At 37.6% G+C, this 17,854-nt stretch overlaps 1 protein-coding gene across 4 annotated transcripts in view; it reads left to right on the top strand.

Annotated features, from left to right (window-relative positions):
- Nucleotides 1-388: 388 nt before the first annotated feature.
- atp9b (ATPase phospholipid transporting 9B) overlaps nt 389-17,854 on the top strand; it is a 44,365-nt gene continuing 26,899 nt past the window's right edge. For 2 of the 4 annotated variants that reach the window (XM_065470483.1, XM_065470482.1), the window contains exons 1-8: nt 407-491; nt 7,718-7,891; nt 11,826-11,976; nt 13,107-13,220; nt 13,467-13,575; nt 14,168-14,226; nt 15,093-15,144; nt 16,462-16,556. In XM_065470483.1, coding sequence (XP_065326555.1) covers nt 412-491; nt 7,718-7,891; nt 11,826-11,976; nt 13,107-13,220; nt 13,467-13,575; nt 14,168-14,226; nt 15,093-15,144; nt 16,462-16,556 — 834 coding nt within the window. In that variant the 5' untranslated portion in view covers nt 407-411. Of the gene's footprint in view, nt 492-673; nt 708-934; nt 1,007-7,717; nt 7,892-11,825; nt 11,977-13,106; nt 13,221-13,466; nt 13,576-14,167; nt 14,227-15,092; nt 15,145-16,461; nt 16,557-17,854 lie in introns of those variants that run through there. The other 2 variants (XM_065470484.1, XM_065470486.1) reach the window with 2 other exon arrangements.

Below are 17,854 nucleotides of genomic sequence, written 5' to 3'. Positions count from 1 at the left end.
AATTTCAAAATCATATGGTGCGTAATGCAAAATATACCACCTATTCAAGGTTTCGTATCATCCTCCAAAGTCTTATTTTAGCATAAGCTATATTTATTTTTTCACTACACTGATTAAATTCGCGTGAAACCTTCGGTTACATCTGGAAAGCGCAGTTCTCGCATTGCTACACTCAGAAAAAGCCTACTTTGTTTATTTTTGTTATTGTTTTTTTGCACACACGCTGCGCAAAACAAGTGTTGTGTGAGATGAACCCCCCGCCCACCCAGTCTGTGCTCTCTAATCTTAAATTAGTAAAGCAATTTTTTCTTGGCTTGACATGCATCACTACGACATTTTTAAATGCCACGTGAATGCCACACAAATCCCTACACGTTTTGCGTGGCATCGCATAGGTACTGCCCAGCCAAGATGGCTGACAGCATCCCGTTAAATCCGGTGCGGAAGAACTCGAAGAGAATCCCGTATTACAACTCAGCCAGGCTTTCAAGGTATGGACGGGGTAGCTGAGCTGTTTTTTCGGTTCGCACTAAAGCGACAGTCTTGTTGTCTGACACGTTTATGTGTTTTTGCTTTGCTTTTGCTTCCCGGGGCTCGGATCTGTGTACGGGGGTCGTGCTTGTTAGCTTGTTTTGCTAGCAGTGCTGTTGACAGCTCATTAGCGGTTTCTGCTTTGACAGCTGTTTGATTTTATCACACCGCCTCAGGTAAAGCTAGAAACCTGCGCAATATGTACTTTGCTTTTTACAAGTCCCATAAATCAGCCTGTCAGTGACAGTGTCAGTGTAGCATATGTTAGTGATAGTTATCTGCTGTGTTCCCTCGGGCTTTTCATTTAAAGTCACATGATAGCTGTGCTGGCGTACTACGTCACATGATATATGAAGATAGTTACTTTCTGTAGTCATGATTCACCATCTTGCTCATCTTTCAGAATGGAAGAAGATGAACTAACACAGTCCTCAGGGTGAGGAATGGACAGGAAGCGAAGTAGGCGCATAACAAGGTACTTGTAGTTCAAGAGCATCCACAGCAAATAGCTTTGGGCCATGTTAACGTATAGGCAAGTGGCTAATTAAAGGTGGAAGGTAAAACCTCGACTCCTACAGGGTTGGAATATGGTGGCCAAGTTAAGATTTAAGTAGAAAATGTCCTAGTATGTTTCACGTCCACGTGTCTCTTTTGAAGTGAGGGTCACGGCAAAAATAATAAAAATTTCTCTTCTTCCTGTGGTGAAAAACATCTAGCGATGTCCTTTAGGATGACAATGCCTCCACCCATAGGGCACAAGGATTGGCTGGTTAGTTTGATGAGTATTAGAATGTTATAGTTTCAATAACACAAGATTACAACCTAGTTGAATTCCTATGGTAGATTTTTGAGTGCTGTACACCACTGTAATCAAGTAACAGCAACAAAACAGGGACTTGTATAAAAATCTCAAACTAAACTAAAGGTTTTCTAGTATTACATGATGGTTTAGCAGTTTAAGATGCCTTATGGGCTGAGAAACAGAGAGGTACTGCTTGCTAATACAAGATAGGTATGCCGTAGAGAAAAGACTGCTTTATCTTTATCTTCACTAATAGGGACCACATTTTACAAAAAAACATCAAGTTGTGGTGGAAAGGATTAAAACTTAAGTGAAACCATAAATGGGTCAGTAAAGTGTTTACTGAGGGTACAGGTTAAGGCAGTCAATTTATCATTCATCAAACAAAGTAAACAGAATTTTCCAGCCTTCTTTTTCAGTGAGCTTCAGTCATTGATGACAGACTGTCTAAATCAAAGTCTGAAACTTGTTGCTGCAAGGTGCCAACAGCAGCACTAACAATGCAATAACAGTGACAAAACATTATATACAGCAACACAGTTTAAATCAACTGTCAGCAAAAAAAAAAAAGTAGCCTAGGTAGTGTTTTTAATGGGAATTTTAAGTCAAACTATAACATAACTGCTTAATCCTTTAGTTCAACAATAACTCATAAATCAAATGAACCATGCAACTTCTCAGGAGCCTCCACAGTATTGAAATTAAAAGATATTTTATACTTGGGGATGTTGTGTCTTGGGTCAGACTTTTCAGCCAGTTGCTTAAAACCCTACTTTTCCACTACGTAACTGTATCAGTAATTTCCACCCAGCATTAGCTCTTCCTGTCATATGAAGTGCAACTGGTGAGCGCTCCAGTGAGCCATTTGTTTACTTTTGGGTCACTCCTCACCAGCTGCTATTATCTCGTCTTTCATAGCCTGGTTATACTGGATGGTGTGTTTTTTGCTTCAAGTGGTGAAACAAGTTTGTTTCCACCTTTAGCAGAGACAGTTTTCTTGCTTATTCTGCAAAGCATTGTGCTTTTTTGGAGGCTGTTGAAGTAGTTCATTTCTAAATAGTCGTCAGAGGCTGATATGTGGCTCTCGCTGTCAGAGATGTTTGGGCTACACTTGTTGTTGTTCGCACTAAGTATTGTAAACACCTGGCACAGCTCTATCCTTGATATCACATTGATGACACATTTTTATAATGTAAAAATATGTACCCCATATTATCGTGGAGGGTGGCACAACCTTAGAAGGACTGTATTGTCCCATGTGCACACATAAATCACAGACCTCGGCAATTGTAAAAGGTGTTTTTTAGTGGGTGGTAGTAATGTACAATTCAACCGCAGTATATTAAAAGGCAAAAGTATTCAGTTTAAATCAGTTTTATATAGTTGCAGTTCACAACAGTAATCTCCTCAAGGCATTTACATTCAGGGGTAAAAACCATATGATATTACAAATAAAACCCCACCAATCAGATCCCTTATGCTTAACACTTGGCGACAGTAGGAAGGTAGAACTCCTTTTTAACTGGAAGAGATATCCAGCAGAACCAGCAAGGGGCATCTATCTGCTGTGACTGACTCGAAGGGTGAGGGGATGATACCTCACTGAAAGAAAGATGGTAGAGTTGTATCTAGCTTGCTTATTATGCCAATAAAATGGCTAGTATTCTGCCAGTGTAGCTCTGGCAGTTCATGTTAGACTGAGTCTATTTCTCAAAATTTGTCAGCACCAAGTCTAAAATAAAGAGCTTAGTTTCACTTGAAGTGCATCGAAGCAGAAACACCAGCGCACACCAGTGTAAAAACGCAAACAGCTATGTTGCCACGAGGGCAGGGATTCAGGACAGGACAATAAATCCCACTTTGTTTCTAAGACCTGTAAGTTGTGTCCAATTTTAATATATCTCCTACTATGGCTAAAAGCACATTTAAACTAGGACTTCCTGGGAAAATCCTCTGCCACGCTGAACTCCTTTCTCATGATAGTGATGAAATTAATGTGGCAGTTTATTGATCCCTGTAGAGGAATGATGAGAGCTGATTTTCTCAAACTGTTCCAAAGCATTTGTCCTGAAGCTGATGGAGAATGCTTTCCCACTGACACTCTGAGCAACTGTTGGCAACACCGTCAACGCTGCACCGGAGAGGCAGAAAACATTTTTACAAAACAGCCCACGTTTCCCACAGGCTTGAGTTATTATGTAATCAGATGTGGGTGTTCCATCGCTAGAAACACTGTGGCTAATAATCCACTTTTTTTAGCAAGTTCAAATGGTGTGTAAACATATCACACATTTTGGTAACAGTGAAACATTTCCCAGATCATATGACTCAAAGCTTTGAGCACAATATTTACAGGGTTAACACTACTACTTTTATGTTTATAGATCTGTCTAAAACAGTCTTTTTTTCTTATCCTCTTTAACAGTTCATCTCCCTGCATATTGTCATTCAATCAGTGTTTGTTTAGTTATAACTTGAGAAATCTGTGTATCTGTATCGACTGTTCTTCTCATCAGGTTCAGACTTGGCATAGCTGGGTCTTTGGCTATGAAGTGAAGGATTTGGGGTATGTGACCAATGCAAGCGTCCTTGGATGCAGTCCTCTAAAAAAACAAAAAAACCACTGCTTACTCTGAAGGTGGTGATGCTATGCACAAGATGTGTGCTGATTGATTGAAAGATTTGCTTGAACAAACAATGGATTGACAGCAGAGTTCACCATGAAGGGGAAGAAGTGTGAAAAGAATCAAAGGTCAAAAATAAAGAAGTACAAATGGTGGTTGGAGTGAACTGTTCTGGTGGTTTTGAACGTTTGGTTTCTTTGTATGTTTTCACTTCTGTAATCTAAAGAAACACCCACAACAAGCAAAAAGTAGCCAGTAGCAGTTGTTGTATTTTTGACATAACCATTGATGACAACACACTGATGCAACATGCGGATACTGGTCTGCAAAGCTCTGTGTAGGATCAATACACAACCTTTACAAGACACTGAAGTGCAGTGCTGAGTGTGTGAAGTCATTTGAATGAACAGGTCTTACTTTTTTTTCTCACTAGAAGTTGTTCTTGAATGTCAGTATTTCCCCTACAGTGACACCAGCCATGTGTTTGACTGTGCTTGTGAAGATATTGAATTAAAATCTTGCATTCCCAAGTCACAGAACCTTAATTTTGGACATGACAACTAAATGCCAAAATCCTGACTTAAATCTTACATTTTAACCATAAAAAAAATCTCTTTTCTTAGGTTTGTTCTTTCTGATAGTAATAAACTCAAACTGGTTCTTGCAAATACAGCTGAACATAAATGTATTTAGCCTCATGCTATAAAAAGGCTCATGAGATCATGCTAAAAATCCAGGACATTTATTTGTGTTACAGTTTATCAAACTTCTTTAGGGATTTAATCCATCCATTTAAACATCAGCAGGCTAATCTTGAGACGCCTGCAATACTAAATACCTTCAGTCACTCAAACACATTTGGTATGTGTATGCATGTAACTGGACTTTTAAAATAATAACTTAATGTGTGTGTGTGTGTGTGTGTTTGGTGGACATCTGTAAATTGTTGCTACAAAAATGAACTGGGTTACACTCTTATATGACAATTAAAAATTAATTGCTTGCAGCTGAACTTTATTACTATATAGAGACAGAGTTATTTAGCTTACCCTCATTTAACAGAAAGAGTAGGATACTCGTTTTGGCATTTAAAAAAGTAAATACCATATTCATGAACCCCCTGTTGTAGTCCCTTAGAATAAATGGCACCTCCTTTTGATGCTCAAAGTGCCAAAAGAAACCTTGAACAACTCAGGAGAACTGTCTTCTCAAATATTATGACTCAGTTATTTGAAAATGATCAGGATGTTGTATGAGGAACTTTATTTTTCGTACCAAACTATATCTGATAAGCACTTTGCTGTGCAGAAATATGGGTGTATCAGCCCGCAACAAAGTGCTTGTGCTCATGACAGGGTATAAGCATGAACAGATTTCTGTTTGGCTAAGTTACAGCATTTGTTACCGGCATGTTTCTCTTGGCTCAGATGTTGTTCGACTTACAAAAAAAAGCGCTGCAATTTTTTATTTTTTATTTTTATTTTATTTTTTGTTCAGAATCTCATATAAATGAAACAAACTTTAAGATTAGTTCTAGCAAATTTTATTTGACAGAAAATACATTTTTTAATAAAGAAACAAATACTATAAGCATGTGGGGGGGGGGAATGGTCTGGACTGTGATCTGTCCAGACTGTGATTTTTAGAAGTGAGGAACCAAACAAATACATTAACTGGTAGTAGTTGCTACACAAGAAATAATTATAACAAATATTTTTTAATGATTTGTATGATGAATTGTACTCTTGTAAAATTTCTATTTCTATTTGTGGTGAGGCTGAATTGTGTTAATAGGGTTGTATTTTATGGAAAACACCATCATCATAGAGGGTGTTGATTTTGTGGAGACAATGAAGTGAATGTATAAACCAGCCAAGCCTAGTGGTGCACACCTTCTTCCCTTGTTCAGAAACAGAGCTTTAGGAGTTTCTGTTCATATGGTTTATAAATAGGTAACAGGTTGTGTTGTAGCAGAAAGTCCTCTTAACCACCAGAGTGCCATTATCTCCGGTCCTTCAACTAAAGTTGCAGACGCTCTCAGCTCAAACAAAGTCAGGCTACAGCAGGCGTCTAAATGTTTTACTGCTGGGGAGGGCCGCATCTGTGAGTTTGGACCTTAAGCTCTTAATCCTGCTCATGCTACGTTTGCTTGCGCACATGTCCACGTTTAATTATTTATTTTCAATAAAGGACACTCTTGTACAGTGGAGTGACCTTTCAGTCTGCTTATATTGTAGTTTTTTTTCTGAATGTATTTGATAAAAATAAGTTTTGGTTTCTAAAAAGAGATTGGAAGTTTAAGTAAAACAAAAAAATCTAAGCAAAACACAAACCCTCCCCAAATGGTAAAACTGAATGATGTTAAATTTGAATTAAATAATTATTCTTTTACTTGTGTCTGGTGATGTGTTCATTCATATTCAAAGTTTCCTTAGCAAACCTGTCAAACAAGATTTGGGTTTTTGTCATTGGTCTTTTAAAAATCCACACCCTGTGGATGGTAAACTACATCAGCACATTTAGGACCACATCACACTTTCTTTTTCATCCAGTATTTACAAAAACAACAGTTTAATTCTAAAAAGCAAAAAAAACAAAACTGCAAATTGATAAAATGGAAGAAGTTTGTTAGGTTATTTTTTTTTTTTTAGTACAGTAAATTTTATTTACTCAGAACATCCAGCTCAGTATAATACATGGAAGATCAGTACTTGTATGTGACATTGATCAGAAAAATGTTAATTTTTTCAGCTTTATTTTGCCTGTTGCTGATATGAGACTCTCTGAATCTTTTACTGCTATATTTAATTGGCATCCTCATTTTCATCACGTAATCTGGCAACGTCACTATAAATATCATCGAGGTCATTGCAGGGTTGACGTGACCACAATGTGTTTTTTTTTTTTTTTTATAAGAATCTAGACATTTATTAGAGGGCGTCTCATGAATAAGGTAGTATATCTTCTCAACAGTGTTTCTAGTGTTTATTATGTGAAAGTGCTGTTGGCTCTGCCCTTCTAACTAGCTTTAATCTTGGCTTTTCTCACTGAATCTTGCACATCTTGTACTTTGAAGTGCTTTTTTTAGTATTTTTTTTTTTTTTACCTTGAGATTTGACTAAGTATAAAGTTGGTCACAGATGCTGTTACTTGTTCACACTGCTTGGATATACTGTTTTTACGATTTAAGATTAAAAAGGTTGAGTTTAATGTAATGAATAGAGTACTTTTTTTCTTCTTTTTTTAAACTAAAGTGAATTTTGACAGTTTTTTTTCAAAATTTATTCATTTATTTATTTTTAGTAGTCTGAGCAGAGAATGTGAATACTTATGACCTTATTAATTTGTATTTTTGGACACAATTTGAACACAAGTTTATGTTGCTCTATACTGCCTCATTTCCATATACATGAAATCAATGTTTTTCACTTTAATAGGGCCAAATAGTCCACATCTGGGGCGATTTGGTGGAGTGAGTGATTTTTGCCACTCACGTCAGAGACCACAGATTGAGTTGTACACATCAGACTTCATGTGCAGTGGTTGGCACAGTTATGGGATGCTGAATTTACAACTAAAACAAATGAAAACACTGTTACAAAAAGGAATGAAGCACAAGAGTTGCTTTATCGTGTTGTCATAATTGTATATATAAATTGTTTATCCATTTCAGCATGTTTCTAAAATTGTTCTCCAACACACATACTTACCCTCGTTCAAAGTAACTGAGTCTTCTTAACACAGCTTACTGTTCTTTCAGATACTCTTTAGAAGATGAGCCCTCTAACTTGGATGAAATGCCCCTGATGATGTCGGAGGAAGGCTTTGAGAATGACGAGAGCGACTACCAGACTCTACCCCGGGCCAGAGTCAATCAGAGACAGAGTGGCCTCGCCTGGTTCCTCCTGGGAGGATGGAAAGTCCTGTGTGGGAGGTACCTCTGCACCATTGTTGTTAATATGTTGATTTAATGATTTTTTTATAGTGATGCTTTAGGCAAAATATTGATAGTTTACATTTTGGGTTTATGTATCTGGGTGTTTTCTGATTATTCACTCAAGCCCTGCTATTTTTTAATAGGAAAATTCAATGAAACCATTTTAAAGCAAAAATAGAATAACCATGTTTTCAGTGAAGTTTCTATTTCTGACCTCTGCTGCAACCACATATTTTTTACCTTCTGCCAAACACTGCACCACCTTCTTGTATGTTTTCTAAATAAACTTAAAGGAACCTGTAATATAAGTTTCTAGCAATTAGACTACTTGAATAATATTTGTAATAGAAGCTTGTCCATAACAGATCTGTAAACACACAAAAAATAGATTGCAAGTTCACTCTGGGATATAAAATGGATTGTGCTTGTAGCCCAGTAGTCTTTGCAAAATAACACATTTTCATAGCAAAATACTCGGATATGTTTTGCCAAATGCTTTACTGACGTCGCCTTATTTTTAATCTACAGACTAGAGTAGTCCAACTGGACATTTAACATTTCCGAGAGTCTTTCTGTAAATGCAAGCGTATTGTATAATGTCAGCAAGCATGCTTGTGATGATCAGTTTGGATTTCAAACGCACTGGTAGCTGTGCATGAAGTGCAAAGAGAGGATAAGGGCATGTTTTTTGGTCGGGTTCCTCGATGCGCACCATCAGTCCAAAAAGATTTTCAGGTCAAACAGAACAGGGTGGTTTATCCGACTAATGATTTATTTGACAGGTTTTGCCCTCTAACGACGCTCCTTTCAGGCTAAGAGGACTGTTTGTTTGTGTACATTTATAAACACTTGTTTGTGTAGTACTCCAGTGCCCAAAACGTAACATTCACCGCTGCTGCAATTTCATAGCATATTCTGTTTTCAGTTCAGTTTTGTTGGTAGTGGTACGTGTCCAATTGAAGCTGCATATTGATCCCCCTCCCCATCCCCCCACTAATGAACAAATCGGATTTTTCACAGCTGACCAGTTTGATGCTTTCCAGTAATTTTATGTGTGCATAGTGTGGGATTATAAAACACAAATAATTCACAGTGAATAAGCCCCGACTGTTCAAATGGCATATTATTTGAATAGCATTCATTTGCTCAAATAATCGCTCTTATGAATCTGGACTCAGTGCACAGAGACAGAGAACGTCGAGGCCAATACAAACAGCACTTTTTACCAAAGTTGATTTATTTAGTTTCATGTTTTGCCAAGTTGCTTAAAATGTGGAAAAGCCAAGCCGTTCAGCATGACGGTATACACTGACACTCTCCCCTCTTTCCCCCCAGGTGCCAGTTTAGGTCATGCTCAGATCACGCTGCTCTCATTGAAATTTACCCGCACACTATGCCACTGTTTGCATTTGATATCAGATATGGGAGATAAGCCCCCATTGTAGTCATTACCAGGTTGATGGAAAGTCACTTACTTTTTGAAAAGTAAATGTCAATCTGAACCCGTCTGTCGTTATTGAGTTTTGATAATATGGTGGTAATGATGTTAGCGCAGAAATGGACTAGGGGTAAAACTACAAACTGCATATAAAAGTCAAGTTGTTACATCTGCTGCTGTGTTGGCATTTGTTAACTGTGGAGGTGCAACACATAAACATAAATATCTGCTTCTCAGTGCTCAGTACCAAACTAATAAAATATTAAAAATGGAAGTTCACTAAAAGTAAGGCACAGGCTTCTTGGACAATATTTATCACCCGTTCAGCAGACACACACCTGTGGGCACACCAGTCGAAGCAACCGCACCGCTATTTTTAAGCCTTGATAGTATCCAAAAATCATTCAGTGTGGAGTTGTTATGATGGAGGAAATTACCAATTGTACCAGATTGCAAACTTGCATTTTAACATGTATATCATGGGAATTGATTCACTTTTTGAATCAGCCCCAAGTGGCCACTGGTGGAACTGCAGTTTTTAGCTTTTTTATGTTGCCTTCTTTTTAACCTCAGAGGTTGCTGTTTGGGTAAAACTAACAAAACTAATGTCTGTCAACCAATTTCATGCAGTAGTTTGGTTATATACATGCAACATGTTTGACTCTTAAGCTTAAATTGATTATCCAGCTCTGAACTTGTCTGACTTTTAACATAATTAGCAAGGGATTTCCCACCAGGAGAGATGCTAACCTTTTTAGATGATTCATAGCGTTAAAAGCAAAGGACCTCTTTATACAAGTGGGTCAAAAAAAAAGCCTTGAAGATCTAATTTACACTGATGAGACCTGGAATATAAATCACATCAGTACTGTAGGACGCAGCAGAACACAGCTGTGAGGCTCCATGGCTACTAATGGTTTAACAGCTGAGAACGTTAATGAGAATGAATAAACCAATTTGAAGTGGACGTCACGGTTGCGTCACTGTAGTTGCAGAAAAACAGGAAACTGGTGAAAGATGCAAGAAAACTGGTGAATCTAAGGAAAAAGTAAAAATGTATTTTTCTGCTTTATTTGTTGCAGAATATAAATGAAGAGAATGAGATGGCCTGCCGTTTGGTTCATGTTTGCAATTTGGATAAGAATTGTTTTTCTTTTATTTATAGTATTTTTTTTTATATATGTTTACACACACAGTTGCTGTTGAATTGTGAGTTATTGATATTTATAGAGCTAGTTGGGTATCTCTCTCTCCTACATTTATATTACTAATGTAAATTTTCGTTTCATTTTTAAGGGAAGACAGTTGTGTTGCCTCGATGTATCAGCAGCAGCCATACCATCCTCTCCCATTGCACAACCCCCTCATTTAAATGAACATGTTTGAATAGACATATTCACTCAGTGTGCACCACTGTTGCCACAAAGAAGCTGGCTTTACTTTGGAAACCCCCACCTCCAGTTACAAAAGCTCAATGGATTACCACATGTACTGATATAATTAGTAGGGAGCTATTAGTGGTGTTACTGCACAGTGCTAGAGCTGGCATTAAGCATTGTAAGCAAGGAAGGACAAAATCACAATTTGCTTTAATCGCTTTTTCTATGTATTGCTTAAATTTGTATCCTGTGTTGTGCAAACTCTACAGAGATCCTCAGAAAGTCGTGTATTACCACTGAGTTTATTTTCTGTTTATTGGTTATATTTTTTTCTTTATTATTTTAAGCTCTATGTGACTGGAGAAAATTTTGAGAATTTTTGACATCAATAATGATTTAAAAACAAACTCACACAGTTACAGAGTGATTACTGAAATGTAAGAGGGCTGAAAATAAGTTTTAGACTCTGGTTGCTGTGACAAATATTAAGTTGAATTTTAGGTTTTCAAAAATGTTTTCTTTTGTTTTTCTTATTTTGAAAAAATCATATTCTGCGCAGGTTCTGGTTGGTAATCTGTTAAAATGTTACTAAAGCTGTCAGGCAGTTGTAGTAAAGTGTAAAAAAGTAAAATAAGGAGAAGTTTAATGATTAATTTGTTGTCAATCTTTTTCAAGCTGCATATTTTTTTCAATAGCCTTACCTATGCTCCCTTTTTTTAATAAAGTCACTTCAGCACATTTTATTACTTGGATGCCCTTTTCTTGCACCATCTACTTCTCCTTCATCCTTTTACCACAACCCATATTACTTGTTGCTATATTACAAATATTGACAGTCAGTATGTTTCTTTAAAAATACAGAATGGTTTCCAAAAAGCCTTTGAAGCAGTGTGTAGCTCACCACATGCTAACATTAAAACCTGAAAAATAAACATTATATATGTAAGATGTTTCCATCTGTTAAATTTATTTTGTGACCTAGTGTGGAACTTTCCTACTCCCCTGGTACAAAAAAAATATCCCCAAAAAGCCATAAAGGCAGTGCTGTCTTGTTGTTGTAATTTTTGCTTTTTTTTGGTCTGTTTTTAATCATATTGACATCTTCTTTTGTAAGCTGCTGTGACTGTCTGGCTCATATATGTCGGAGGAAGAAGGAGCTGAAGGCCAGGACAGTTTGGCTCGGCTGCCCTGAGAAGTGTGAAGAGAAGTACCCCAAAAATGCCATCAAAAACCAGAAATACAACATCATCACCTTTGTGCCTGGGGTGAGTGGCAGTAGCTCCCACACAACCTGTAGCCTGTTTCAAATTAACTGTCTTGCTTTGGTAACTGAATTCGCATTTCGTGCCCTGATCTTTGCTCTTAATGCAGCAGTTTTTCCTTTTATCGAGTCCATGTTCCCAGTCTTTATAGTGTCTACAGTACCAATTCATCCTTTCAGTTGAAATCAGTTGTTTTTTTTCACTGATTAACAGACTGTAATGCACAGGAGCATTCACTGGATCTCATTGTTAACTATTCTGTCATTAAGTTAAGGGTTTACTCTGTAGGGAACATTAGAGATCCATCAGAGTTACTTATTAAAAAGCAAATGGTTCCTTGATTAAGAGGGCTGCCTTCAGCCCAGGCCATTAAATGTCAACTGTCTATTAGAGACGTAGATATTCTCGTCGATGGTGAACAAAACGGCTGTTTTTCTCCCTCCACTTTGAATTATTAAATACACACGAATTGAGTTAGCAGTATGCATTTTCCCCTAAAGGTCAGGAGGTTCATTAACTGTAGAGCGTCGTGCATTGATCCCATTGTCTCTGATAATCTGTGACTAGACACTGGACTCTCATTATTGCAAACATTATTCAAATTTTGACCTTAGATGACTAGAATACTGCGATCTCCCTGGTGATAGATGGCACATTAGCGAAGAAGCTTGAGCAGCTCACAAGAGCTACTTTGGTATGTGTAATATAAGAGAGTCTCTGGTGATTTCCACCTGAAATGGTATCTGATTGAGTCAACCTCATGTTGATTTATCAACACAATGCGCCTGTTTTCCTCCTTCATTTGAAGCTTTGGTCACGCAGTGCAGGATTATTCTTGAAAGTTTTAGGCACTGACATCGTACCTAGTTGCCCTTACATGTGAAATCTGCACCCTGCGTGCCATTTGAAACAGACGTTCTCAAAGTGTCAGAGTTTCCATTAGGTTAATGTAAAGTTAACAGCATTAACATGTATCTTGTTCCCTCTTGGAACGTGTACAGTAACCCATCCCGTCTGGTTTGTTTCTGCTGCTGCATCCTCTTTTATCTTGTCTGCAGCTGTCGTCATCTTTGACTCACCTTGCTGACATGTTCACTCACCTCGCTGAATCTTTGTCTTCTGTCCCCTCTCAGGTTCTCTACCAGCAGTTCAAGTTCTTCCTCAATCTTTATTTTCTAGTGGTGGCCTGCTCGCAGTTTGTGCCATCACTGAAAATTGGATACTTGTACACATATTGGGCACCTCTGGTAAATGTTTTTATGTATTTATTTTTGATCTATCAAGTTGTTTGCAACTAAATTAAATGTACAGTGAAGCCAAATTAGTCGTACTATTGGAATTCAGCAAGAGAATAAGCCCATATTTTTCCACTTTTTACTATTGCAACAGTTTTAAGTGAGAACCTGCTCCAATTTGTTAATGTTAAGCAAATGCCAGTGTAGTTTAAATTAATTAATAAAACTCAGTTTTTAAAGCACTCCTTTGTCGCTCAGGGTTTTGTGCTAGCTGTCACAATGGTGCGGGAGGCTGTGGACGAAGTGAGACGTTATCAGCGAGACAAAGAGATGAACTCTCAACTCTACAGCAAACTGACAGTGAGAGGTTAGTGAGACAACTGAAAGAGACCTATTCACCTTCCATCTTATTCTTCTAGCTGTTTGCTGACATTATGAAGACTCTTATTCCAATGATTGTGAGGCTCCATGCAATTAAAAGATGGCTCTCCACTGGCTTTACACTTGCAACAGAAGTCATTCTTCTCACTGTAATTGCATTGACTCTTTTTTTTTCCCTTCAAATTTATAAACACTTGTGTTGATCGTAGCACTTCACAGCCACCGTGTACATATGTACATGTTTGTGCATGTAAGCGCAGTGAAAGAGGAAGGTTCTCAGCGGATATTGGGGTGGTTTAATTGAGAGTGACCTTCTATGTCATTGTTTTTGTCTGTGACTCTGACCAGAGATGAAAACAAAAGGGTATTACGTTATCAAGCTGGAGATAATCAATCAATTAGAAGGTGAGAGGGGGAAAAAAGAGCAATAGCAAAAAGTGGGCTGTGGTTTTAAGAGTCGGCATCATTTCCATGGGCCAAAAATCAATATCTGCATTTTATTTCATGACATAATTTAGTTTGAAGGTATTTCAGAATACAAGTCTAGAGTCTTTCACAATTTCTGTGCTTTTCCTTAGGTAAAATTCAAGTGAAAAGTTCAGACATTCAAGTTGGAGACCTGATCATCGTGGAGAAGGTAAATCTCTCCTGTCTTTACCTCTAGATGCCTCTGCACGGAAGGATTCTGAAGGGATTCAGTTAGGTGTATTTGCTTGATAGGTGCTGATTTGACTCATTTTTAAGCTATTTAAAATATATAAAATAGGAATTTGATTTATTTTCATATACTATGAAAAGATGTTTGTTTTAAAGTAAAAGCAACCACAAAAAAGGTTCTAAATTCTTCAAAACATTAGCTTGAGCTTATTTTATAAGCATTTGCATCTTTGCTAACAGGCAGATATTATAAAACAGATTAATGGATTTGATTTAAACAGTACCGTGGGAAATGTATTTTATTATTTGAAACTAAAGATACATTCTCCAAATTTTTATTCTTGGACTCTAATATTTTTTTCCTTCTCTTCCTTTAATGCCACCCTGTCTTTTAAGACCACTTTCATCTGATTGGCTGCTATTCCCAAACAAATTGGTTTGTTTACCAGGAGTTTGTTTCTGTGCTCAAAGCCCCAGAGCTGTGCACCTGAAATAACTGTCTGAGGGATATCCTCTATCACTGACATCAAACACAGCCAAGAGTATAAAAAAACAGTCTAAAACAGAGTGTTTAGGGTGAAACTTGTGCTTTTGGGTCCTTTCCTATACACCACTGTTACAGTGATATATGTGAAGTAAAATGGTGAAAAGCACACTAAGTCCATTTTAAAATTTTCATTGCTGTGCATTAGATTCACGTAAAGTGAACTTCAAGTCAGGGTATTGACCATAATTAATTATTCAGGAAGATTTGGAGGGGTTTTGTCATAGTGCTCAATGACACACCACCTTTAACATTTTCTTCCTTTCTTCTTCTTCTTCTTCTTCTTCTTCTTTTTTTCCTAGAACCAAAGGATTCCTGCAGATATGATTTTCCTGAGGACATCTGAAAAAACTGGTGAGCAGATGAACTCCTGGTCTGTTTTTTTTTTTTTTTTTTTTTTTTTTTAAATCAGTCCTTGTGAAGCAGGACAAAATATGTTGGAGACCCAAGTAGATCAGAATTACCTGTACACACCTGTAACGGTATGTTTAAAAATAAAAAAATAACGCAAGGAATGCTTACAGTTGAACTTTTGTGTTCTCTGTGGCAGTTCAGCCAGCTGAGTCAGGTGTATTTATGTGAGAAATGTGACTTTTCCCTACACTTCTAGTCCTTTGACAAGTCACCCTGTGATTCATATTTGTTCAGGTGATTGACGATGCAAATTCTAATTAATCAATGAGCTGCATCAGATCCTGGCTCTTTTCTGAGTGGCATCAGGAGGAAATGTTCAGAGGACATCATTTCCATCAATCTTTGATATGTCAATAAGCTTGGCAGGAAGTTGTTGATGTCTTTGTCTCTAACTCACACATCCACATAAAATAACATATTTCTCTTTCGCACACAAGCTCGTATATTTTGTCTTTCACATACTCATATACACCCTCACATCCCAGTGGTGTCACGTGAGAAGCTGACCTGCCATTACTGCAGAGGGAAAGCATGAATCATCCCACTTGTGTTAATGTTTTCCATGATACTTAACCCTCCAGGGATGGTTTATAGTTGCCCTTTTACCCTCTCTGTCAGATAGTTGCTCTCATCCATCAGTTTCATATGTAATATTGCCTCAGATCAATACAGGTCACCACTGCTCAATTTTTATCAGGCTTTGCGGTGTTCACAGCAACCACAGAGGCTTTCTGTTGTGCTACAGGCTCTGTATTAGCTCAAGTTATTAGATTAAGACAATTTCTATGTGCTGCGAATATGTTTACGTTCTTTAGCACATGGTAATGTGGAAGCATGCTTTTCAAGAATGTTTTTTTGTTTCAACAAAGCAGTCTCATGTTTTTGGCCTTTAATTGTTTAATCCACAGGATATACTTTTAAAACTTTAGTCACTGTAAGGTTTCTAAAAATGCAAATGTTAAAAAAAAGTCTATTGCTTATAAGTAATGACATTGAAATATGTGTTAAAACATGCAAAATACCACAGAAAAATTGTGATTTTCAAAAGAAAAGCTTTTTGGATTAAATGTGAGTCATAATCTTTTTGTCTTATATGGGAAAGTCAATTAACACAACAAACCAGTAAGCATCTGTACCCTGTACAGATACTACCTGTACATTGCTCTTTCACACTGTAAGGGTTCAGTGTGAAAGAGCAATGCAAAGTATGCAATCACAACAACTGTGCAGTCGTTGAGAGCTTTTGTGTTTTTCCAGGTTCGTGTTTTATCAGAACAGATCAGCTGGATGGAGAAACAGACTGGAAACTGAAAGTTGCTGTTGGCTGCACACAACGGCTGCCAGCAGTAGGGGTATGGATACGTTAGTGAATCTCTGGTAACAAACTGTCTGTGAATGAGTGTTGAGTTATCACTAACAGCGCTGCTCATCGAATGTCTGTGCTGTGATGGAAACCTAATCACTGATGACAGACAGCAGGAACAGTCTGAACCTGACAGCAGCTTCCTTTAACTGGAGATGATACCCAACACTTCAGATTTGAGTTTTTGTTTTTTTGTTGCCACTTAATGCGATCAGAGAATTAAAGTTTCAGCAAGTCATTTGATGATTGAGCCACGGCTTCTGTATTGGGTTTCAAGACACCCGAAGATGGCACGAGCTGTCTTTAGTTGAGCCAGTTTTCGCCTTGTTAACACGCCTCGCTTTTATACTACATTAAAAGATTGTTCATTTGCCAGAGAATATTAGGATCTAAAGTAAATTGGTTTGATGCACTTTCACAACAAGAAGGGTTGCTGACTGTGAATAGTTGAGGTCCTAACTAATCAAGTATGTCCTCCATCCTATGTAGAAACTTTTCAGAATATAAGCACTAAATTATCATCATGTCTACACCCACTGAGAAGGTATTATAGTTTATATGTTCACAACTCCAGTAAAACATCTGCTAAATTATGCTGTTGTTTCTATATTTAAACTAATGACTTTCATCAGGGTCATGTATTGTTCCTCCATCATCATCCACACTTGCTATCTCTAAATCATTGCTGCACCAACTCTGTGCTTTTGTCTCTAAAATGCTGGAGCAACATAACTCTCCATTGGGGGTTCAGTAAAATAATCTTCCCTGCTCCTCTTTAACCGCTCTGCCCATGTTCTCGCTAGGAGAACACTATCTGAGCACAGCTGAGGCCAGCCTAACTGCTGCCGAGGCTCCATGCGCTGCATTCCTCCCTGAATAATTTAATATTTACAATCAATTTTTGTTCCACTAAGAGGGGGGAAGGCTGGTATTGGGTGCTTGACAGGCCTTAGGCTGCAGTCTTATTTGTCAGGGTGACTGAGAGAACAGATGATTGAATGGTCGTGATTTAGTGGTGATTGTTGTGACTTCCTGAGGTTGTTTCCTTTTTTTGTTAATAAGCCAGATCCTACATTTATGGAAGTGCTGTTATCTTAGTACTCCCTTCATTGACTCTGTTGTCTCTGTTTGTTTTACTAAATCTTGCCAAAAAAAAATCCTACTAAAGGTTTTGCTCGTGTAGCAAGATCAGTCTTATTTATTTGAGCAACTGTGCTAAAGTTATTATTACACAACACACTTTGTAGTACATCACATATATATTAACTAAGACTTAAGTTCCAGCAA

The sequence above is a fragment of the Pelmatolapia mariae genome, linkage group LG22 (genome assembly GCF_036321145.2).
Source record: "Pelmatolapia mariae isolate MD_Pm_ZW linkage group LG22, Pm_UMD_F_2, whole genome shotgun sequence".
In the NCBI taxonomy this organism is placed as follows: domain Eukaryota; kingdom Metazoa; phylum Chordata; class Actinopteri; order Cichliformes; family Cichlidae; genus Pelmatolapia; species Pelmatolapia mariae.
Note: the sequence above shows the minus strand (reverse complement) of the source record. Positions and strands in the feature narration are given on the sequence as shown.